This window comes from Anopheles arabiensis, chromosome 3 (assembly GCF_016920715.1).
Source record: "Anopheles arabiensis isolate DONGOLA chromosome 3, AaraD3, whole genome shotgun sequence".
In the NCBI taxonomy this organism is placed as follows: Eukaryota; Metazoa; Arthropoda; class Insecta; order Diptera; family Culicidae; genus Anopheles; species Anopheles arabiensis.
In genome coordinates, this window is record NC_053518.1 from 11,724,823 (window position 1) to 11,748,497 (window position 23,675).

A 23,675-nucleotide genomic window follows, 5' to 3' on the forward strand; every position below is an offset into this window, starting at 1 on the left:
TATTTACGACGATGACATCTTATTTATTTTGTGTTTCACATGAGTATAGCTTCAGTGCATAATTATTAACACAGACAGTACATTGTGTTAATGATTAATAAGTATTCTTTTTAATTACCTCATTGCTGCAGATTGTTTAACTATGTTGAACTTGCACTTGAAAAATGTTGAGTGTAGATATTACAGAACGTTTTAGTATACTTATATTTATTAGTGTAGAGAAGAGTAGAGTGTAGAAGAGTAGTGTAGAGAGTTAGGAAACGAGTTATAAGCACTTATCATTTTTAATAAGTGATCGTTGGATCCAAAATTAGTCGATCTGAACTCTATGTTGAATAGTGTCCTGGGTCTTAACATCCTACTGGAGGCCTGAAACTTCGATTTACCGAGAATTGATGAGGCGTCTAAAAATCCACTAATAAGATTGTGTATAAATAAGCACTGTGCCTGTGCCTTTCTTCTATGTTGCAGAGGTTCTAGTCCAAATAACAGGCACACCTTGTACGGTAAGAGGGACAAACAGAATTACGAGACCACTGGAGACGATAAAACTATGAACGAATAAGCTTGCGTAGGTCCGATTCTAGCCTATCTATTAAATATTGCTGTGTCGGAGTTCAAATAATGGGGGCCTTCACGATTCTAGTTAGTTTTTTGTATGGAGTTTGACAGTTGGAGGCTGAAATCATGTAAACACTCCATACAAAACCACACACAAAACTAGCCTGCAATTTTCAAGTACCTGCTCGAAAACACGGTATTGTTTACATTTATCCCAAGGTGCATTAAAGAGATCAGGTGGTGGAATCTAGAATCATAGTGTATGTAGTCCAGGTGCTTTCTCGAGGCTTGACGAATACTCAAAACACTCACAAAATCTTCATTCAGAAGCAGAAGCGATAAAAATCAGCCTTCTAATTTCATACACCTTGGGATAAGCCCACCTGTATATTATACTCACTCAGATAACTGCTCGAAAATTGCTATACAATCCAAACAGCTGACAGGCTAAAATTTCAGCCTACGAACTTCAAACGGAAAGGGCCTCAATACTAGCAAATTTTAAGGTATGACTTACAATTGCACAATACGAAGCTTTTACACTGAATGGATCCTTGAAGGACTCTCCCATCACGCAAAATGAAGCCTAACAAACGCAAAGCTTTTGATAGTATTGCTTCTTCATAGTGGTTCTGGAACGTTAGTCTGCTATCTAAATGAACTCCTAAATCGCGGATCACATTTGTTCGTGGCACTGATCTAGCATGAATTTTGTAATCGTAAATAATGGGATATCTTTTCCTGGTGAACGATATAACAGAGCATTTTGATGAGTTATCATTTATATACTTATTATCAATTCAATTTAATCAATCAATTTTCCTTGCGGTCTCTTTTATTCAGGCTGCAGTGAATAGGAAGTTAGAATTTCAAAGTTTAAAGTTTAAATTTCATACATAACGAATGAAACATTCAGACTAATATTGTATGTAAATCTTTGGAATAAGTATAATCAATCAATTTCCGCTGCGTTTAAAATTGCTTTTTATATCGATGTTCCATGAATCTTAAGTTATATTCTTAGATTTGAAACGCCTTTCGGTGGCGCATTAATTTTGAAGACACTCCCTACTGTCCGATCTGCCCCAAGAACCACAGTTTTCCTTCGCCCTCTCCCCCCAAGCCTATTGGCAGAAATTGTTGGACAATTGCTTTCGTAATTATAAAACTCATCAAAGAGATTCATCCCAGCAGCGAATCGTTAAAACCAGCAGCATTTGCTACCCACCCACCTTGCTGCTTCGCTACAATAAATTATCTTTAATTAGATAATGGCAACACTTTCACCAACCACCGCCAGGCTCCGTTTCCATTACAACCATTTCCGTCCCGGTTACATTGTGCGGGAGGAGGGCTGGCCAGGCTGCCGTGTGGCAGCTCTCGTTCGCTCGACTTTGAGTTGAGCTGCTATTAGTTTCATTCTGGGAGAGAAATCTTCCCTGCTTTTGCAAGTTTCGGAAGCTGAATCTTTGCTAGCGTATCGCACACACACAGACACATTCTTTTTACCCTTTTTTTGTGGAACCCGACACTTGGAGCAAACCGGGTGACACATTGACATAAAATGCTGATCAAGCTGTTTGGCATGTTTTTGCGGAGGAAAACATTCCTCGTTGCCGTCTCTCCAATCGTTAGCGCGCGTGGTGGTTTTGCCGGATGGAGGAACAACGCGGGCGCGATAAAAACGCATCCATGGCGAAGTGGTGCGCGGGTTCCAAGACGATAGGGGACATTCTTGCTGATGGAGACATCGGAAAACAGGACTCATGTTTCGTTGCCGGTGGCAGCTTGTCAGGGATGTATTCAATTTTCTCCTCCGCTTCCTATTTTTCCTGTAATTCAACGCAACGCGGGTGATAAACAGAAAAAGGGTAGAAGGAAAAGTGAGACAGATTTTCTCTGAGGCAATTTTGAACATTTTGTCCGTTTCCAGCCGGATGTTGACCAGTTTTTTTTTCTTTCGAGTGAACAAGTTTTCCCGTTGCTCATCCGCTCGCAAAACAGTCAATTGTATCGAGCGCTGCTTTTCCCGCTGTTTTGGCCACTGAACTGTTTCATATTTTGCGTGAAGCAGCCAACAATTTAATTTTCGTTTGAAGTTTTTTGTCGTCATGCTGCTCTTACCAACAAAGATGGCCTCTTCGTGATAATTCTTAGCTAACCGGTTTCCGGTTTCCGAAATAATCTATTCGCACGTGTTTTAACGCAAAGAAGTTAGCCGGAAAAAGGAAAAGGGTTGGTTATTGAATTTAGCAAAAGGTAATGTTAAATAATGTCAGGAATGACCTAAGATGACGTGGCAAAACAAATTGAATTGTTTTAATATTTTGGCTATTTTTGTATTTGAGCCGTTTTCTGTCATCTTTTGGCTGTTGTTGCTGTCTGCTTCATAATAAACATTAAGAGTCATAAAGCGTTTTGAACCTTCTCGTCGTTCGCTCTAGATAAAACGAACGCAAATGAACGCTTTGAATGAGAAAACTGTCTCGAAAGGAGAGGGAGGAGACGTGCCTCTGGTACAACGTTTGCATAATGCATTTTCGTTTTAGCACACTTTCTCATGCATTTCAAGACAATTTGGAGATTGGTCGTTCTTGCTGTGTTCTGCTGCATAGAAATGCATAGCACAGACTACTCCCTCCCAGTACACCTTAATTCGCACGCGTTCCCTGCTGCCGAAGCGTTTAGTTGTACATTTGAATTTTTGTGCACTCTCTTTATGCATTATCCATCCACATCCCCCTCTGGCAAGGTGTACATCATCACCGTTCGCTTAGGTGAAACTCTATCTTTTTGTTGCGCTAATTCCACGCTACGCGTCTCTCTGTGCTGAGTTCCGAGATAAGAGCTTTTGTTGTGGACGATGCCGCTCATCTGTGTCATATGATGTTGACAGACGCTGCTGCTTCTTTTGCTCGACAAACAACAATGCACTTTAGGTTGCGCTTGGTGCCGGGGCACGCTTGGGACGTGTTGTGAGTGAGTATAGTAGGTGTGCGTATATAGGGTTGCACCATGCATATTTTATCTCATTTGCACAGCGACAAAGAAGAACAGATTGGTAAACGAAAAACCTGGCTTGTATTCTGTCAGCGTCTCGTTAGTGTATGTTAGTCGTACACGCTTTATAAAATAGCTAGCGGCAAAAAATCAGATGAACTAGTTATTTTTGGCGATCACTTTTATTTATTTTTTTTGAGTTTCAAAATTCATCCCGAAGATAAGATATTTTAAAGTAGTTTTAGTAACTTGTTTCTCGTTGCTCTTTACTGTAACCAGTTAATAGGGGTTTTGGCCTGCAGCAGGAATGTCCGAAACTGCTCACGGTCTCACGCTTCCCTCTGCCAATCCTATATCCGAGCCTTAATGGTGGACGACTCCATGCTACCTTGCCACTTCAGTTCAAGCTAGTTATTATTAATTTATTTTCTCTATTTAAATTCTGACCAGTTACTGGTAATCAAATAGTTACTCGGAAATATAACTAGTTACTTTTAGTTACTCTAAACTCTAGTTTGCTTCTGCAAGAAAGTGTTACCGACGGTCCTTCGACCCGGAGTAATTCTATACTTTGGTCAAATTAGAAGAGTCGGAATATTTCATTAAATAAGTATTTGAATTTTATATTGAAATAGCTCCCGAAGTGATACAAATGTTGTTCCAAAACGATATAATCATGGACAGTTATATACTTATTTTATTCTTTTGTTTAAACATCTATTTTATTGCAGAATATCTTGAACACATTGAAAATAAATGCTTCATTGAACAGCAGCTATATTTCAAGGAAGACCGACCCACCCAATATTTGCTATGATAACAATTCTCCAAAATGTATGCTTGCTTTCTCCCAAAAACCATCCAAATGCTCTTACTACTACTTACTTGTACAGCCACGGCCGGCATCGTTTAACTTCAATTCTCGACAAACCACTACATTTGTGAATGCCAAGTGTGTTGCCGGTATTTCCTTGCTTAGATACCGCGTATTGAAGGGAAATCTCAGTAACAAGATACTAGCCAATTTAGCCGCTAACGATACCCCAAGCCAAAGGCAATATCTTGAACAACTTGCTACACAATCGCAATGCTTTACGTATGACTGCCATTAGCCGTCGTGTGCTTGCTTTCTGGCCGATCTCATCTCAGGTAAAATGATTCCTTAAGCGATCTCGTTACGTATGTTACTGCTATCGACAACGTAGACGCGTAGAATTGCAAAATAACGTATTCTGTTACGCATTTAGTACAAAAAGCTTCACCCGTACGTCTTATTGGGGATGTCTCACACATACTCTCATACATCTTCTTTTCCCGCGTCAAGATGGATAACGGGTGGGGACCGTCAGGTTCTACTCGCTCAGCCACAAGCGTTGTGTTGTACCCGTATTCGGTCCCTTCGTCAAGTATCGCTTTCCAACAAGAAATTAAGTTTGCTTGCAATGATCTTACAGCTGCTGCCTCTTGTGTGCTATCTTACACGCAGAAATCCACTGCAAAGGGAAACATCTTTTTGCAACGATAAACACAAAACATTTGGAAAGTAATATCATATACGCGTACGTTTGTGGGCGTCCGTTCTGTTTCCATGGAAAGTTTCTTATCGTGAATCAAATGATTCGGAAAGTTAGTTATGGTGGAAGAAATCTGACATTTACGTTTGATTCCCAGCAGTTCGTTCCGTGCGGAACGATGCCCTTCCTAGAATTGCAATGATGAGGGTCACCGGCAAGCAGCATTCCTTTGCTGCCTTTAGAACTTTCTTATCGTGAACATTATTCAAAATACCTGTAAATCGCGATAAAAGACAGCCAAGTGACCCTTACTCGTTTGCTTGCTTGCACCGTGCTTATATCTCGCAAGTGTATCGATTCTGTTGCTATGACTTCAGACGCGCTCTTGTATTTGTTTTTATTTGTCTTCACAACATTATGCGTGTAGGAGTTTTATTCATTCGAACGAATTTTAATATAATATGATTTTTTTTGGTAGTAATGTGGCAGGATTTATTATTGGGCTTCCATCTCGTACGTAAGGGAATACATAACATTGCCGTTACCAAAGCTTTTTCCCGCTTTGCTGTCAATATCCATTTTCCAAATTCCACGGAATCAATTCAGTTCGTGTTGCGTTTCAGTGAGATATTAAAATAGATAGATTGGTACGCGCAGTTGGATTACAAAGAAGGGTATTTATGACTGATAGTCAATATAAAAAAAATAAAAAATTGAAATACAGTACGAAAAGTAATTTTATTGTATTTTTTATGTAACTTTTTCTGTAGAGAATTTCGTTGCATGATCATTTTTGGATCAATTGAAAGCACCTGTTCGTGCCAAGTGCTGTCATTCAAATGATCAAAAGAGAGAAACGAAAGATTTTTATCAAATAAGTGTGTGTTTAAATGAATTCAAATGGGCAAAACACATTGAGCACAAAAAAAAAAAACTGCCTTTTCAATATAATTGCATGAAACTGTTATTTGTACATCGTATTCACAAATTACCATTTAAATTATCGTCGTTCAATCGAATATTTCCCTCAAGTGTGGTTCATCAAAAGCATCCTAATTAATACGATGCAAAGTAGCAGCAATTCGGATTGGCGTGGCGAACTGTGGAAATTGGAATGCAAATGAAATCGATGACAGAAAATGTCTCTTTCTGTATGAGTGAATCACAAATATTATATCCCTTAATTAGCTACGTTTTCCCGTTCAGCTGTGTGTCGCACGGTTCGATGAAGAAGAGACAGCTTGGTTGATGGATGCAAGTGACGAATTTTGTTATAATTAATTGAACTTTATTTGTGAGTGATTAAAACGGTGAGTAATAAAAATGAGGACTTGTAAGTCAATAAATTTCGTGTGCAATTAATTTTCAAAGCATTGCAAGTACTAACGAGATTGATTTATATAAATGTATTTAACATATTTAAAAAACGGTTATAAATTATAATTTTTAAAATGTTATATTTGTGTGCCGTTTCATTAAGCTTTTAGTTACATTTTTACGTCTTTTGAGCTTTAATATTTTACGCTCTGTTCCGATAAATTGAAGCTCTTGTGTTTGAAGCTTAAATAAGTAAATAAATATCACCTGGTGTTGAAATTAGAAATGTAGAAAATTTTGAAGAATTTTCACAACTCCTCACACTACAAACTTGACTCCAAATCGGCTTCGAAATTATGCCTAATTCGCATTTATCTCTTAAGATTCGTGGGTGTATAGGCGAGGAGGGTGTTTTATTAGAGTGTGTTTGCACAAACCAGTCGATCGTTCAAAACACTATGGTCTGTGAAAGCTGGTGTTCTGGGAAAACGGATTTAACACGGCCCTGCTGCCGTTTGCTTAAGCAGCTTCGCTCCTGTTGAATGTATGGTCGTAAGCAAAGCTATCAGCATTAAAGTACGCCTTTGTGTGGTCACCGTAGCAACCGACACTAATTTGGTAGTAAGGGCTTTCTGTATGTATGTACGCCATCATAAACGGGGCCTAGCTCTGGGTATGCTCATAAACGCACCAAGTATGAGATTGGCGAATTTTTCATCTCGGGTTTGTGGGTGGTTTCGGCAGTGCGCTCGGTTGAGTGAACATGATTTAATCCACAGCTTAATCTTGGGTTTATTGGTCAGACATGTGGTATGTGGCTGTGTTGTTTGCTTACCTCTCGTAGGTGTATAACTTTATACGATCAATCTCAACACTTGTCATGTAGTATCTAATAGATTCAGCAGTGATTTTTTTGTTTATTGATTAATCAATTTAAACAACATGCACAAATTCTTTGTACACTGTTCATGCCTTCAAACTGTAATCATAATATTTAATACTCTTTTACTTATCGTCTTTTGGAAAGGAAATATCCGTGTTGGTATCCTTACTAATGAATTATTGAAAACGTATGTAGTATCGCTGATTAGTGCCAATTAAGATACATCAGAAATCCTTGAAGGAATACATTAGAACAGAATCAATTGTAATTTAACGAAGAATTTCAGTAACAAAATTCCAAAATATTTACATACGCCAATTTGCATTAATATAGTTTTTTTTTGTGAGTGTTTTCAATCAGTATTTTCCAATTACCTTTCCCTTTTCGCTTTGAATTCAACTCTAGGTGGCTAAGAATGGAAATGAACCAAAGGAATCCTTATCCACATAGTGAAGGAAATCAAATCACAGCGGGGACAACCTGGGGACAAGAAAGTTTTATTCGTCCTAGGGAAAAACTCAAACACACAACTTTTATTTCATTCGGAATGGTCCACCATCTGGCTCTACACTGGCAGGCATCGGGGTTTGTGATTTAATTAAGAGTTCTCGGCCACCCCCCGGGATGAGGTTGAACATTTTTCCAGATGGGGCTCCCCAGAGTGGTGAATCTTTTACCATTCGTCTTCCAAACGGTCAGGCGATGATTATGATGGACACTTGTGGACGTTGATGCCGTCCTCTCAAAATGTGTGTGTGTATGAGGTAAAGAAACAGACAGAGCGGAACAGGGAGAGATCTCAGCGTGTAACGTGGTGGAAAATGTGTAACTCACATTTGTTAACACAAGTTCATCAGAAATAACCCTTCAGCGTTAGGAGGGGTTTAATTTAGAATTATTCCAATAAAATACTACTTAAAGAAGAGTATATGTGTAGTTGTAATTATCAAACAAAAACAGTAAAAATGCTACCTTTAAATCCACAATATTACTTCCATACAACTCTGTTGTATGACTTCAGGGGTTAATTTAATATTTTCCTATAGCGCTCGTTTCATCTTCATCATGCTTCCTGTTTTCCCGACGATACAACCTCCTCAATTCCGAATTGGAAGACGGATGAATTGATACACGACGCTCATTTATTTTATCAACCCAAATCCAGCTGCTCTGCCAGATACTTAGAGGAAGAAGAACTTAGAGAAAAAAAAACAAAGGAAGGAGAAGGCTCAGACACTACTTTTTTTCTCTCTCTCTCTCTCTCTAAACCTCCAAACTGTATACACGAATGAGGTTCCAAAAGCAACCACAATGGCTAGTAAGCGTGGGATCGATAAGTCCATCACTGTTGATACAGAATCCCATCAATTTTATGAACCATTGCTTTTTCGGCGAACGAACCAACAACACAGGAAGGAACGACGGAAGACGACGATCTGTGGGTCGTGTGTCCATGTTCCAATCATCATGAAACTCGCCGGGCAAAAATCGATAGCTTATCAAACCATCAAACCGCTTTTCCGCTAGCGGTGTGAAATGGTTCACACCATAACTTATTGGTGTGATTATAGTTGGGATCAAACAAACTGGTGTATACTACCACACTGCTTCACACACTCTCTGATCTGTTCTAATTTAATCCCTCTGAATGAGTTCGTCCCCTGTCAGTTTGCATTAGTTCCGATTTGGTCCGAAGGACCGAAGGACTTGTGATGTTTGGCGGTCAGCACATAATTTGTACTGCCTCGGGAACGCCTGGAGTTAGCAGAACTAAGATCAATAAACTGTGAATTCATTACACAAAACTCTCTTCAACTTGACCACCTCAAAGGATCGCTATTTGTGCATCAGGAATGGATACACTTTTTCAGCTGTTGCTGTGTAAATCTACACATTTTCCCTCCTCGCTTTGAACTGCTGTCTCTGCCCTCCAAAAGGGTCATCAAAGCGAGAGCGGGGCTACAGTTAAGTTAATATTAACCGTCCGTCTCCAAAAAAGCTCTGGGAAATTCCCAATCCAGCAGCAGAAGCAACAGCAAACGCAGCAGCAATAGTAATTTATTAATCTTTCCCACAGGGCCTCTCGCCGCCGGCCGGTGGTGTGTACCATATGGTGAGGCGGATTTGGATGTTGAAATGTAAACTGCGTTCGTACTGGTTCGCCCGGCGCGAAACATTGTGACCGATGGTTTCGCTTTTTTTTGTATCCTTTCCTCCCTGAACGCGATGTCGGTGAACGGTGAATGAACGAAATACATTAATTAATTATTTTGTGCTGACATTACACGGTGTGGCACATGATGCAAGAATTTTGCTGCGTACCTTTGGGAACTATATTAATCCATTTGTTAATATAAAGGCTGGGAGTTCTTTTTGCAATGATATGAATAATCAAATTGGTTTTTTTGTAGGACTATTAGGTCTCATGAATGTTTTATTAGTTTTTAAAATTTATACATCTATATTCGGATAGTTTATTTTATATCTCACATATAACTTATTTTTAAATATAAAAAAAGTAGTGCAATACTTTACTTCATTAAATCAAATATAGTATTGTATTTTTGTGACTCTTGGTCTGTATCAAACTCTTAAGATGTATAGTACTATAGTCTAATATCATATAGTATAATACTCTTGAATTAAAACTTTAAACTCTCGAGCTAAAATATCCAATCTGTTTGGAAATATTTTATTTCCGAGTTGGTACGACCCATTCTGGTGTCTAACTCAGTCCTTTTGAACCCACACTGTGACGTATGGAAAGCAAGAGACAAATGAAAAAGCTAACAAATTATCAAACTAGAAAAAAAAACACATAAAAAAAATAAAAACTGTGTAATCCTTTTTCGAGCTTTAACTTCTTTCCTCTTAGTTGTAACTTGTTACACGTAGATAATTCGTGAAAACTAAATTTTTCTTGTACTTCTTTTTCTTCTTCTTCTTCTTATTCTTCTTTTTATTCTTTTTCTTCTTCTTCTTCTTCTTCTTCTTCTTCTTCTTCTTCTTCTTCTTCTTCTACTTCTTCTTCTTCTCCTCTTCTTCTTCTTCTTCTTTTTCTTTGGCGCAACTACCGTTGTCGGTTATAGCCTGCCTGGCTGATATTTCCAATTAGAAACATTCTGTAGGTTTGTATTAATTTATTTCCTTTATTTCTAAATAAGAAATAGTCTGTCTGTTTCCTATTCCTTGCCGTTTCCCAAATATTGAGGATAAACCAAGTTAATGTGAATCACAAAAATATAATCTAAATTCCAATAAACTGCAAATTTTACTCAAGATGAAAATAAAATAAAACTTTAATGTGCCATTTAATTTGATCCTTGCACAGAATTTAGATTCTTTCCCAATATACAATTTGGAGTAACCCCCGGCATTTCACCCAAGATGCGCTTCACGATAAAACAATTCCTGCTGTAATTGGAAAATGCAAAACCCGATCACATTCACCGACGTTCCTTTCAATCAGGGTGTAATGTTTTCCATTCCAACGTCGGCTGCTTCCAATCGAAGGCGTTCGAGCAGTTCCTGCTGGCGCTTCGTTTCTAGCGCGTTCCGCTGAAACAGCTTCAAGTAATCCGCCAGATAGCCGACGGGATCATCCGGTTTGGTCCGGGTGAGAGCGGCCAGCCCTTTCCGCAGCACAACTCCGACCGTTTGCTGAATGTAGGCCACATCGATCGCAACACGTTCCCGCAGTTCTTGCATCGATTGGGACGCCGGCGGATATTCTTCGCACTGCACAAGTGATGACTGCGAACTGGCCGATGGTGGTAGGGTTCGGTGAAACAGAGACATAAACTCACTGTCCGATGCGTCCGACGAGGGGCTACCGATGGGCGTTTGGTAAACTCGCGTGCCATTCTCGTCGAGATAGTAGGTGCCTTTGGCGTCGGTAAATTGCTGTCGTTGGTAAATCTTTTGCCCGAATTTGTCTACATAGAAAGTGCCGCGCTCGTCGGACTGTAGTGCGATGGCGGACGCAACCTTAACCCATTCACCGTCCGGTCCGAGTTGGTATTCGGATGCAGTTGAATCACGCTTGTAAATTCGCACGCCCGCCTCGTTCACGTAGTAACGGCCATGTTCGTCGGTGAAATACTCGGTGCGATCCTTGGCCCGATCGAGCATGGTGAAGTTTTCGCTAAACTCAGCCCGCTGCTGCTGAATCTGTGCCTCGATCAGCGCTATCTGGGACGGTGTGGTAGCGAGCAGCTTCTGCCTTTCCAGCTCTGCCAGTTTATCGTTTTGCTTCTGAGTTACCTCGCCGCGAAAGGCTTCCACATCGTTGGCGAGACTTTTGGACTGGCGTTTCAGTTCGTCGCAGCGAGCTTCCAGCAGGTTAATGTTGCTCGTGTGCGATTGACGCAGCAGTAGCTGCTGTGCATCACACTCTGCCAGCAGCCGTTGTCTCTCCTCCGGACTTAAGGAGGGATCGTTGAGAATGTCTAGCCGTCGTTGTTCGAGCTGCTGCGCTTCCTGCTGGAACCGCACCTTGCGCTCCGATATTTCCCGCTCGATTTGCTCGATCAAGTGCTCCAGCCGAACGATCTCATGCAAACCGTCCTGCAGCAGGGCACGCCGTTCGTCCAGCTGCTTCTGGATCGCTTCGCGCTGCTCGATTAGCTGCGTTACGCGGCCCTCGATTTCCTGCCGGTCCAGCTCGAGCAGATCGATCGTGCGCAGCTGCTCCTGCAGTTCGAGTCCACGCGTTTCGCGCTTTTCGATCGCGATGTTACGCTGCACCGTGAGGCTGTCGGCCGACGTGAACAGTTTCTGGCGCAGGGAGGCAAGCTCTTCCTCGTTCACCTGCGCTTCGTCCAGCGAGCGGCGAATCTCCTGCTGCAGCTTGGCATGCAGCGCACGAACACTGTCCTCGCTTTCCATCGTTTCGAGCAGCTCGCGGAAGTGAACGAGCGCAATTATTAGCAGGGAACTGACGGCAAACCGTAAGCGAACGCAGCTCAGCTCGATCGTGTGATCGATGTTGGTTGTTGAAAGCGAGTGGATACCGTTTTGATGGTTGTTGCACACAATGGTGTGCAGGAAATCGGTACCTTTGAGCAAAGACTCAACCTCCCGCAGTAGATAAATATCACCCAAACTCCAAATGACGTCGATAATACTCGCTCGAAAGTTTTTATGCCTTCGAGTCAGCTGTGCAAGGGCTCTGAAACGATGAGAATATAGGTTCAGGATCGTTTGGCCAAACGTACAAAACTGTTACTCATTGAATGCTTACTAACGTCTCAAGCCGTTCCGTGAAGCCACTCTGCTGCCGCTCCGATGCGTCCCCCTTGCGTGTCTCGTTGTAGTTCGCAATGCGCTGCAAGCAGCCCCTGCTGGAACGCCGCAGTAGCCTTACCTTTAGCTCGAGCAGGGAAATAATATCCTCCGTTTCGCTGCCGCTGGAATGTCGACCAACTGCGGCGTTGCTGCAATATGCCCGCTGCAGGGCACGCTCAATCTCGTCAAATATTTCGCAAAGGCGCAAAAACTCGACGTCCACCAGCAGGACAGTGGCGAGCCGGCGCAGCTGTAGGTTCTGGAGCGCAATGTCACGTAGCACGCTGTCGACCTCGTCTGCTGCTGGTGGATAGGAGGATTCTTCGCTCATTTTCTGTTGCCGTTGCCGGGCTGCCAGCACACATTGCTCGCAGCATGCTGTGGGGTGTGAGCACCAGTGCGTGCGGTGGTGTAGCCTGTGGTTCCTAGGATGCGAGGGCGAGAGTGCAAATGAAGCGGCGCCTCGTGCTGTGTGCGACATCATAAATCTGTCGCTTTTTGGCGGGCTTTTGGCCGGTAATTAATGGCAAACGCTTTTACTGGCGACCCGACAGTAGCGTCTAATATTGTTTCCCATGGATCGTTTCCCAGGGTATGGCAAGAATGTAGACACTTACATCAGTCATTGCGAGGGGAAGGTACCAAGTGTTGGATGTAAAGGAATTTAATATCAGTTGAGGGATAAATGTGTTCAATGACTTGGGGACCTTTTTGAATGTTCCTCTGGGTGTGACTTCTACTGAAGATGTTGTTGGACTTTTGAGACTTGTACATTATTCGGCTTAAACTAATTCCAGAATCAGTTTTTTACTTTGATCTTGATATCCTCATCTTGATATATTGTGAGCTTTGAGTTCAAAAGATCCAACTCAATTAACCTAACCAGTCCATCTAACCTCTCAAAAATGTCATGTAATGCCATTTCTTATGAAATGTAATGCTCTAGTTACAATTCCAACTCTAAAGATATCCTTTTATGAAGTGTAGCTGTATAGCTGTACCCTCAAAGCACCTTATTAGGATCTTTGTGTTTGGATTTTGTTTAATTATTTTCCCTTAGTTCTTGTTTTTCAAAATTGATCCTAATTGGAGAGCACATTAAAATAAATTTAAAAAAAATGACTAAAATGAAATGATTTTTAGACTGTGGCTGACGGTGTAAAAAGCTACGAATTGATACCGATGATGATTTTTTAAAAACATCATTTAGAGTTGTTTTCGTGTGGGATTCAGCTGTACACATGATAAACTAAATAAATACTGCTGCTGAGCCATGATTAAACATGATAAGTTAGTAAGATTGACGAAAATATGTTGAGGTATTTACAGCGGCAGCCGCAGTCTGACGACAGCTCCACAGTACGCTTGCAAAATTCTCCTAATCGATTGCAACACTCCCCTAAGTGATTGCAAACATCCACAGCTTGCATGCAACATTTCCCTACCGATTTGCAAACATTCCCCTAAGTGGTTGAACTATTCCCTTATATGATTCGAAACCCTGTATTAAAAAAGGTGCATTAACTTTCCTGTTTTCTTCATGCTCGTATAAAAATAAAACATCGTTGTAAGTTAGCTATAATGAGTTAATCGGAACAGTAAAGCAATGTTACACAAAAATATATTACAATACTTCCAAAAGTATTCTCTAAGATAATTTTGCAACCGGAGTGGTAATTGCCGGAGATGGAGTTACATCGTTAATTTTATTCGCGGGTGATGTTTTGATAGTGAAAATAGTTCTTTTTAATAGCACCCATTCTGGTCGTGTACCCGGACAGCAAGCAAACATGTCGCTCTTTTATGCGTTAGATAGGCGAACAGCAGAATCCACATCGCGCGTCATAAACTAGGCAAAACTATTTCCCTGTCGGCTCTATACACTGTCACAGAAATGATACACGCTTGCAGTTGCTATTTTACTACTAGCAAGAAGAAAGCTTCCCAGAACCTCCCGTTTTTTGTACCCGGCCCGGAAACATGGACGTAAGCCGGCAACAAACTAGCAGTGTTATTAAATTTTTGCACAGAAAAGCAATAAAGATGGAAGTTATGGCTGATACCTACCTACACCTAAACCACACACCCCTCTGACGGTCTGTGAATGTTGATGCTCTGAGGAGATGATGGTGTAGCAAAGAACATCAACTCCATCGTACGCGTCGTCCTCCAAAGAAGTTGACATCCGTTTGTCGCACAGTTTATGTAGCAGCAATTTGTTTTGGCACTCTCGCGCAGGGAGAGGGTGGCGGTGGTGGTGGAAAAAATCAACATCCAACACCAGCCAGCCCGCCCAGCATCTCAAGTGCAATGGTTTTTCCCCGACGAAGACGACGCGTGTGTGTCACAGGGTGGGGCGTATGTTGGTGTCGTCATTATTATGTGACTGTCCGCAGCAAAAGCACACGTCTTGATTTTCCACGCAACTGCTGCACTTGACATTTCTATCTGCCACCACCGCTCGTTAATTTCAGTCTTAAATGCCTCGTTCTAGTGAAATGCGAAGATTAGGACCGAAACTTCGAACCGATAGTTTTGTGCACATGACTGGGTGGACAGTGTCGTCGTGTGTCGGGGACTCCTCGTTCGCTATGGACAGAGTCGTGAAGCAATTAATTAATCGCTTCCCACACGCCACTGATTTCGCACGAAGCATCACATCGATCGAACCGGCGTATCCCACACCCAGCCAGCCGGGTAATGGAGCGTGTGGTGTACCCCTTCGCAACGGTGAAACAGCTGCTTAGTAGCCTTTGAAAGATTTCAAGTGTGCGTGTGCTTGAAGTTGTGCCGGAAGTTGGCAAGAAGAAGATGGCCCGTTCCACCTCAATTAAGGAAGCACTGAAGCGTTGGCAGGAAGAACACGAGGGACAGGATCCGGTCGAGGCCGCCGACATACAGCTACAGTTCCGCTGGCCACCGATCGAGAAGATGGACGGTACGCTCGGGACGCTCGTGAACTGTCAGTAAGTGTGACTTGTTGCGTGGGGAGGGCCTTTTTTTTTAAAAAAAACCTTCTATTTCGCACCATGCATCATCTCTAATCCACACGAATTTTGTTGGTCACAGAAAGTTGAGCCTGTCATCGAACATGATTGAAAAAATCGCTGGCTTAAATGGTATGAAAAACTTGCGAATACTTGCGCTCGGCCGTAACTACATCAAATCGCTTAGTGGTATCGTACGTGTGTGTGTGTGTGTCTGTGTGGAAACAGGCCACAAATACTTTAGCTGTCGTCGCCTGTGAATGTTTACGCCTTTTTTTGTTGCTTTTTTCCCCAATTTTGTCTGTACCCATGTAGGAAGTGGTGGGCGAAACGCTGGAAGAGCTTTGGATCAGCTACAATCTGATCGACAAGCTGAAGGGTGTGGAAAGCCTGCGCAGGCTGAAGGTGCTCTACATGGCGAACAATTCCGTACGTGACTGGGGCGAGCTGGCAAAGCTGCAGGCCATTGCCAGCACGCTCGAGGACCTGGTGTTCGCCGGCAACCCGCTGGTGGAAAACCTCGAAGAGGCGGTTTACGTACGGGAGGTTACGAAGCGGTTGCCCACACTGAAGAAGCTCGACGGTGTACCGATGCTGACGGAGGACGAGGACTAGCAGAAGGAGGGAGCGTGTGTGTGTGCCGGAGTAATGGTGTCCTTTGCGGCTATTAGGAAGGTTTGCAGACGGTTGAGAGGGTGGTTAATCCTTTGCCTCCCCGTATCCCGTGGTGTTCACAAACCGCGCTCAATTTATAAAGCGCCCCTCGGGAAACCACTCTCATGTGTAGTGAAATGGTTGCCGCTGCTGCAATGATTTGGTAGTTCATATTTGAATTCATAAACGAAAACTGAGCACGTGTAACTCGGGGGATTGTGTTTTTTCCCTATCTTTCTATCGGAGAATTTACGTTATGTCTCTATCTTTTGGTATGGTTTGTTGGGGGCGAAGAAGGATGCCTTTTGAGATGGGTGAAGCGTTCTGTACAGACACGATGTCAAGCAGCGTACGATTGCGATGGAATGGATCTTTGTAGCAATACAAGAAGGTGCAATACAACATAGGGTGCAAATAACTTTTTCAAGCGTGACAACTGTACTTTCCACGGCATGGAGTGCCACTTTGTCTCTTGAGGTTCACTTTTCCCACATCAGGAAGGTAGTGTGCTGTGCAGTTTAGCGTGCAGTAAGTTCATGCAGTCTGTCGTTGGAAAGATGGGTTTGATAGATGGTTTTGGTGGGAGTTATATGTTAAAAAATAGAAAAATATGGACTGTTGGATAAGTCTATAAGTACAAAGTCCAGGTTTTGTATGTTTTATTGGTTAAAACTATCCTTCAGAGCGCTTGCTGTCATTATTGTTAAATAATTTTACTATATTTGGTGTATTGTTTATATTTCCACTTCGTGTGATTCTATTATACTCCAGCAACGCTTGATGACGTGAATTAAAGAGTGTGTCAATATAAGCAGAGTTCTTTGGCGCGACGTGAAATCGACTGTCGCAGATTTTCGAATTAACTTGGGCGAACATCTTCTATATTTTTACAATCGATTCAATTATTATTATTATTATTATTATTATTATTATTATTATTATTATTATTATTATTATTATTATTATTATTATTATTATTATTATTATTATTATTATTATTATTACTATTATTATTATTATTTTTATTATTATTATTATTATTATTATTATTATTATTATTATTATTATTATTATTATTATTATTATTGTTGTTATTATTATTGTTATTATTATTATTATTACTATTATTACTATTATTATTATTGTGAACAATTTTTTAAATGTACAAGTCTATGTTGATAAATTTCAATGAAATAAAGCTAAATAAATTATTAACAATTTTTTTCAATATTTTTTTCAGATTCTGGTGGTGTGATTGAAACCTAGCAATTATTACATTGAAACTTGGTAAGTAACTTACACTATTTTTTTCATTTATTTATCCGTGGCCTACATACACAACTACGACTAATGTCATATAAACTATGCGCTCCTAAAATTAGACATAATACACTATGCCACTTGAACATTTTGTGCCACTAAAGGACAAAGCAATGACATTTAAATTAAAATTAAACAGAAAAAACGACAACGAAAGTCACTCATTAGAAATAGTCTAATTCTTTGATTCGAGTCGAGGCCTAATAGGGACATAAAAATTTACATTATTTAGCAATAGAGATACATCAATTGGAGCAGTTAACTATTTAAACATGAAAATTCCGTGAGCAATCATTCTTCTGTTTTCAAATGTATCGAAGCCTAAAGGCCGGGCTACATTGATCGTACTCGCAAGCGTAATTTTGATTTTCACTAGCGCATCTGGCGGCGACTGGTGGAAGCTATTTTTGGTTATCCAGGGAATGGTCATGCCGGATCTCAAAATTAAGTAGTTTTTCCATCGTTTTCCATTGCAAAAATGGATGCAATGCGTGGAAAACATGTGTATCTACGTTTTACAAAACTTTTCTCCTCCGTTTTTAGTAAAAAAACATGGAAAAATAACGTATTTTCTGAAGCGGCTCCAAATTGTTTGGCAAAATGCTTCGGTCAGCCGCCTCCAGGTGCGCTAGTGAAAATCAAAATTACGCTTGCGAGTACGATCAATGTAGCCCGGCCTTAACAATTGACATCACGTGCGATGGCACATCGTTATCTCCCCATCTTACCATTATGTTGTGGCTAAGGCGTCTCCAATATAAAATTCTTTATGTTTCGAACCCATTATCATCCATCCAGCACTGATGGAACGCGTACCTTTTGATTAAATTGAGAAAGGTTTTTTAATTACTCAACGTCCTATAATCCATACCCCTATCGTTCATGGCAGGCTCATTAAGGGGCGTAGAAAAGCACGATCGCGTGCAACAACATCACGAGCGCCACGAGTGCATGTGTCTCTATGGAAAAGAAAAGGGATCAGACCAGCAGCGAAAAAGCATTTCATCAGCAGAAAAGGCTTCTTCGGTCGCTCCATTGTGCATGACCACTTCAAGGAGCGCATCATTGTCTTCATTAGCGTCAACGTAAAGGACGAGTTTATCTTCTTTCATTTCTCTCCATTCGCACGGTGTGTTGTTGGATCTCGGGATGTGTGTGTGTGTGTGTGGGTGTTCCGGCGTCGAAGGGCGTCGGGTCACAGTGGGTCAGTGGGATAGAGGAATTAATCAGCAGTGTAGCCATATCTCGATCCTTGACATTGTACACGAGATAAGCGTCGCTCTCCTTTCCATCTCTCTTCCATCAAGCATCTTTACAGTGCTTTCGCGTTACGGAAAATTGCTGGAAAATTAAATCCACCCACAGAACTTTCGCATTCGCTCAGAAACATTCCATTTCATTAAATCCCACTGCAAAGCGGGAAAAGCTTGCACATTCGCGGGTTTTGCTTTTATGTGCAATTGCGCTTCAGTCTCTCCTTCCGCGGTCCCACTATCAAACCGCAGAAATATATTTAGCACAAAACAAGCAATGGGTTTTTATCGTGTGCTCTCGCCTTTCCGTAATGAGTGGTAGCGGAAAAACGCAGATTTACCTTTGCTCTGTGCTCTCGAGCCCCAACTGGACCGTATAATTGTTTCCTTTCTTTTTGATTTACACTAGAAAGAGGTTTGCTTTAGTGGCTAGTTTTTCATTTCCACCTTGGATGGTACTCGCGTTGTCGGTACCCTCTTCTTTGAGGCACATAAAGGATTCGATCCTTTCGAGCAGCCCATGCACACACGGTTGAATGTTTGTTTGCTTTCCACTCTCTTTGGGTATGGGTGTGTGGTAGTACGGGAAAAGGGTTATAAAATAAATCAGAAAAAGGGGCAACAAATATGAAAAGATAAAATACAACTATCTCTCACCTTGCTTCCTGTATTTTCTTAACATGATCATGCATTCTATAGAATCTTATCCCGAGCGCATTTGCTGCTGCACGGCGGAAATGGTACACTGCATTCATGGAAATGGATTGGAAAAATGGCGGGAATAACGGGGAGGTAATGGCTTTTCTCTAAGGCATCTTTCAATGTAGCTTTAGCTCCGGTGGATGTGCACCGTTTCACGCACGCGGTTGTGACAGGTTCAGACAAAGAAAACAGCAGAAGGTAGTAAAACTTTGGAATGCAGCGCTATGTAGTCTCTCTAGAGGGATAATAAAGCACAAGGGAGTTGAAGTTTTATACACTTCATACATGAAGAGAAGCTACATGTGCACATGTACCGGTTTGAAATGCATCAAGCTTACGAAGCTTGAATTGATTGAACGGCGTTGTTTTCTCTAGTTTAGTTTCTTATTTACAGTTTTTATACTGTATTATTTAATTTTGAATATTTTCAAGATTTTTTAAAATATCTTAAAATCAATCTCTATTAAATGTACCATTTATATTGCCATTGTTTATAGAACTATTTGTGCAAACTGATTCTTAAACAAATCTCTTTCCATAAATTCCATGCCAGACATAGCGCAAACACGCTAGTCCTAGTCATATTGCTCCTAAATGTAATGCAAAACACACACAAAAAAAACACTGGAATTCAAACACCATGACCACCACCGAGACGTGTCCGAGAAATTCCCTCACATAGTTCAGCTTTTCCTGGAGCTCTCGAACCTTGCCCCATACCATTTGTCTGGCAAATTTCCATTTCTTTGTTGTCTGTGCCAAGCCAAGGTGCGCGGATTCCGAAATGGGGAAATGTATGTGCGCGCCTGTGTTTGTGTTTGCCATTTGTTGACCCGTTCCTCTTCTGGTGAGCGGGCCAAGCGATTTTCCAAACTGACGGGCGGGAGACAGCTCTCGGTGAGTGATTTGATGGCGTTAAACTTTGTAGAAGGTTTGCCAGAAACGCATGGCGCAAAATCTCGCTGCTGTTGCGGATCTCTACGCTTATGTCAGTTTTGGGAAAATCTGTAAAATTAATTCCATTTTTGCACACCCACTTTTACTACCGGTCGAACCGGCTGTATCAGTTGATAAAGACCGATGCTTCCCTTTTTTGTTTGAACGTTTGCTAGGGCTAAAATGGGGAACATCCTTTCGGGCGAACTCATTTCCGATGCATCAGTCTCTCTCAACGTAATTGGAATCTGTTTTCTGCTGGCTACCTCCGCGCTATCCAATTTCCAGAATTTTAGGTCAGAGCACGTTGTGGTGCCCTTAGCAACTGCATTGCAGTTCAATGAATCTATCATTCGGCATCAGGGACGTACTAGTACAGCGTAGACACTATCCTCAGGCTAATATGCTTCTGTTCAATGTATCACATTGACGCTTGGTAGGGGGAGACTCTGTAATAGGACAAACAAAAGAAAGGGAATCATTTCCACAGGTGAATACTATTACAGAAGCGAATAACGAGCCATACATCGAGCAGGAGCAGGTTGCTTTTCTTCCATCTAACATCTAACGACACTGCAGAGAAAATGCCATATGATACTGTAATAGCATGTTTTTTTTGGTCTGTGTGAGGGTTTGATTGTCGTAGTACACACCTGGCGTTATCGTACATTTCCAGTACGCCATTGAACCCCTGTACATGAAGTAGCTCGGAAGTATTATTTGAGCATTAGATGTTTTATCGTGAAGATTTGACTTCGTGCAGCTGCGTCCGGCGAACTTTTGCGACTGCCGACGAAGCCCAAGAGGAGCATTTAATGCTACCGTTACCATTGTAATGGGTGCAATACAATGAAGGTAAGGTCCTGTATAAGGTAGGACTTTCGTATTGTTAAAGTATCATTTCGTTAAAGTATCAAGATCGCTTTGTGCATTACACGCACACAATGGTATCGTGATACATCATACTATCAGCGTCCTTGTGGCTTATCCGATAGATAAGTTGGCTTATACAAGAACGGACAAAATCGTATCCCTAAGTACTGTACTGACTAGGGATGGGTAAATTTGGCAAAATCCCGGAGTTGGAAAAAAAAGCCTCCGATAATTTTGGAACCGACTACGGAGTGGTAAGGCAAGTATTATCCGGAGTCCTTAGGAATCGTCTGGAGCTGTCCGTAATCGCTTGGAGTCATCCCGGGTCGGTCGGAGTCGGAACTGTCCAAAATCGTCCGGAGTCTTTTGGGGTCGAAGTCGTTCGGAGTCGTTCTTAGTCGCCCAAAGTCATTCGTAGTTGAAGTCGGAGTCGTCCGGAGTCGAAGTCAGAGTTGTCCGAAGTCGAAGTCAGAGTCGTCCGGAGTCGTCCGGAGTCATACGGAGTCATCCGGAGTCCTGCGGAGTCGTGCGGAGTCGTCTGGAATCTTTTGAAGTTGAAGTCGGCCGGAGTCGGCCTTCGAAACAAAGGGTTGTTTACAAAGTGAACATAATAAAATCACTAGGCCTGATCACAAGGTCAACTCCGATCGTCTCTGGACGACTCCGACTCCAAACGACTCCGACTCTAAACGACTCCAGGCGATTCCGGACGACTTCGACTCCAAACGACTCCGACTACAAACGACTTCGACTCCAAAAGACTCCGACTCCAAACGACTCCGACTCCAAACGACTCCGATTATAAATGACTTCGACTCTGGAAAACTGCGACTCCAAACGACTCCGACTCTGAACGACTTCGGGTGGAACTAGTGGTTGCCGGAGTCGGATCGGAGTCTTCTATAGGTCGGCAACGACCGCCTAGATCCTTACGCCAAAACGAAGAAAAAGAATATGAGCAGGAAATGAGAAGCTTTGAAAATAATGTAGAAATAATGTATCTTATTTTGGAACCTGAAATGTCTTGAGTGGGTTGTGTTTGGCAGTGTTTTCAAACTTATGATTATTTGTTATTAGTTTTCTACATACATTAATAAACATTTCTTGTAATAAGTAAGCAAACGGTTAGGAAATAAGATTAGAAACGGTGCTTATTAATTAAATCTACATACAAAATGTTGAAGCAGTTCTATTATTCAATAACGCGATATAAAATTGAAAAATTTAAACTTAAAAGATGGATTTCATTTTCTCCGTTTTAGACCACAGCCCAAATTCTTGATATTTTATCGTATTTGACTCAATTTAATTGATGCTCAATAGCCAACGTTAAATAGCCATATGGCGCATATCTCTCTATTGATGTTACTAGTTGCTCTTCTCCGTTTATCTTCCTGATGCTTAAATGTTCGATCACTAATAGACTTTAAGTTTGCTGTGAAGTAATTACAATATTTTTCCATCTTAAAACATATTACCAATATCAATTTGCAAGAAATATTGCATTTCAAAGATTACGTGCTTACCTTTTCCCCTTACTTCTATCACTCAATCCCATTACTATGCAATCCACTTTGCCGGGCTCTTGGAGGGAATGAATGCATAAAAGTAAACAGGAGGAGAATGCATAAACATTCACTCCATGTTTTTCTAACATCATGGGCTATGCTCTCCTCCCCTTGGCTGCTGCTGCTGCTGCGCCAAGGTCAAACGGAAATTGAGCTGCGACGGAAAGATGAGATGGATAAGGTAAACGTGATTTAATGTCACGATTGCATCTTTCCGATATTTGAGTCTGCCATCACGATCGATCTTCGTTCGAACGCCCGGTGGCAATGAAAGTTAATGTTACTTTTTACGTGTATTTGAGGTTTGATTTAGCTCTAAACCTCAGTATTGGCAACCTCGCCGTGCCGGTCTTTGCCGAGTAGTAGCAGCATCAGCGGCCGCAGCAACAGTTGGATTTGGTCGGATGCAATGCCATTGGTACTACGTTGCAATCACTGGAATCGTGTGCTACGGGGCGAAGTGTGATACCTGATTTATCGCTCTCGAGTTTCATGTTTTTTCCTCCTTTTCCTCCAGCGCACTCGGCTGTGTGAGTGTAGCCTTTAGTTGCTAATATATGAATCCTAACGGTGAGTGTATGCGCGCACACTGCTACTCTTCTGCTACTAATGTTCGAATGCGCTAAATCCTTGATTTCAAGGTAACGTCCATTATTCTGCGATATACATTCCCATTTTGCATCGCATCCATTCATAGAAGTGGTGTGAATGCTTGAAAACGGTGGTAGTACGTACTGGTGGTTAGTCAGTTCTTCCCATCATTGTGTGATCGCGCGCAGCAACACAGTACACAAAACAATGGCGCACGGCCTGCAACAATG

General features: G+C 41.6%; 3 protein-coding genes across 8 annotated transcripts in view; 2 read left to right on the plus strand and 1 right to left on the minus strand.

The window, feature by feature from the left end:
• The window catches only part of LOC120900018 (CD63 antigen-like), an 89,327-nt gene that overhangs the window by 36,434 nt on the left and 29,218 nt on the right, over positions 1–23,675 (plus strand). For 4 of the 5 annotated variants that reach the window (XM_040306491.1, XM_040306493.1, XM_040306494.1 and 1 more), the window contains one exon: positions 17,443–17,489. The gene's annotated coding sequence lies outside the window, so the exon portion shown is untranslated. Of the gene's footprint in view, positions 1–6,299; positions 6,386–17,442; positions 17,490–23,675 lie in introns of those variants that run through there. The other variant, XM_040306495.1, reaches the window with a different exon arrangement.
• On the minus strand, positions 10,524–12,942 carry LOC120900017. The gene is made up of 2 exons (XM_040306490.1): positions 12,522–12,942; positions 10,524–12,445 (listed from the first exon to the last, which is right to left on the minus strand). Exons 1-2 carry the CDS (start codon positions 12,890–12,892, stop codon positions 10,741–10,743), a joined length of 2,076 nt encoding a protein of 691 aa, XP_040162424.1. The 5' UTR covers positions 12,893–12,942; the 3' UTR covers positions 10,524–10,740.
• LOC120900019 (dynein light chain 1, axonemal-like) lies at positions 13,991–16,422 on the plus strand. 2 transcript variants are annotated; one of them, XM_040306496.1, is made up of 3 exons: positions 13,991–15,527; positions 15,631–15,754; positions 15,864–16,422. In XM_040306496.1, the coding sequence occupies exons 1-3, from the start codon at positions 15,373–15,375 to the stop codon at positions 16,161–16,163; spliced, it is 579 nt and encodes a 192-aa protein (XP_040162430.1). In that variant the 5' UTR covers positions 13,991–15,372; the 3' UTR covers positions 16,164–16,422. The 2 variants fall into 2 exon arrangements, with proteins under 2 accessions (XP_040162430.1, XP_040162431.1); XM_040306497.1 differs by having other exon boundaries at positions 15,056–15,527; positions 15,631–15,742.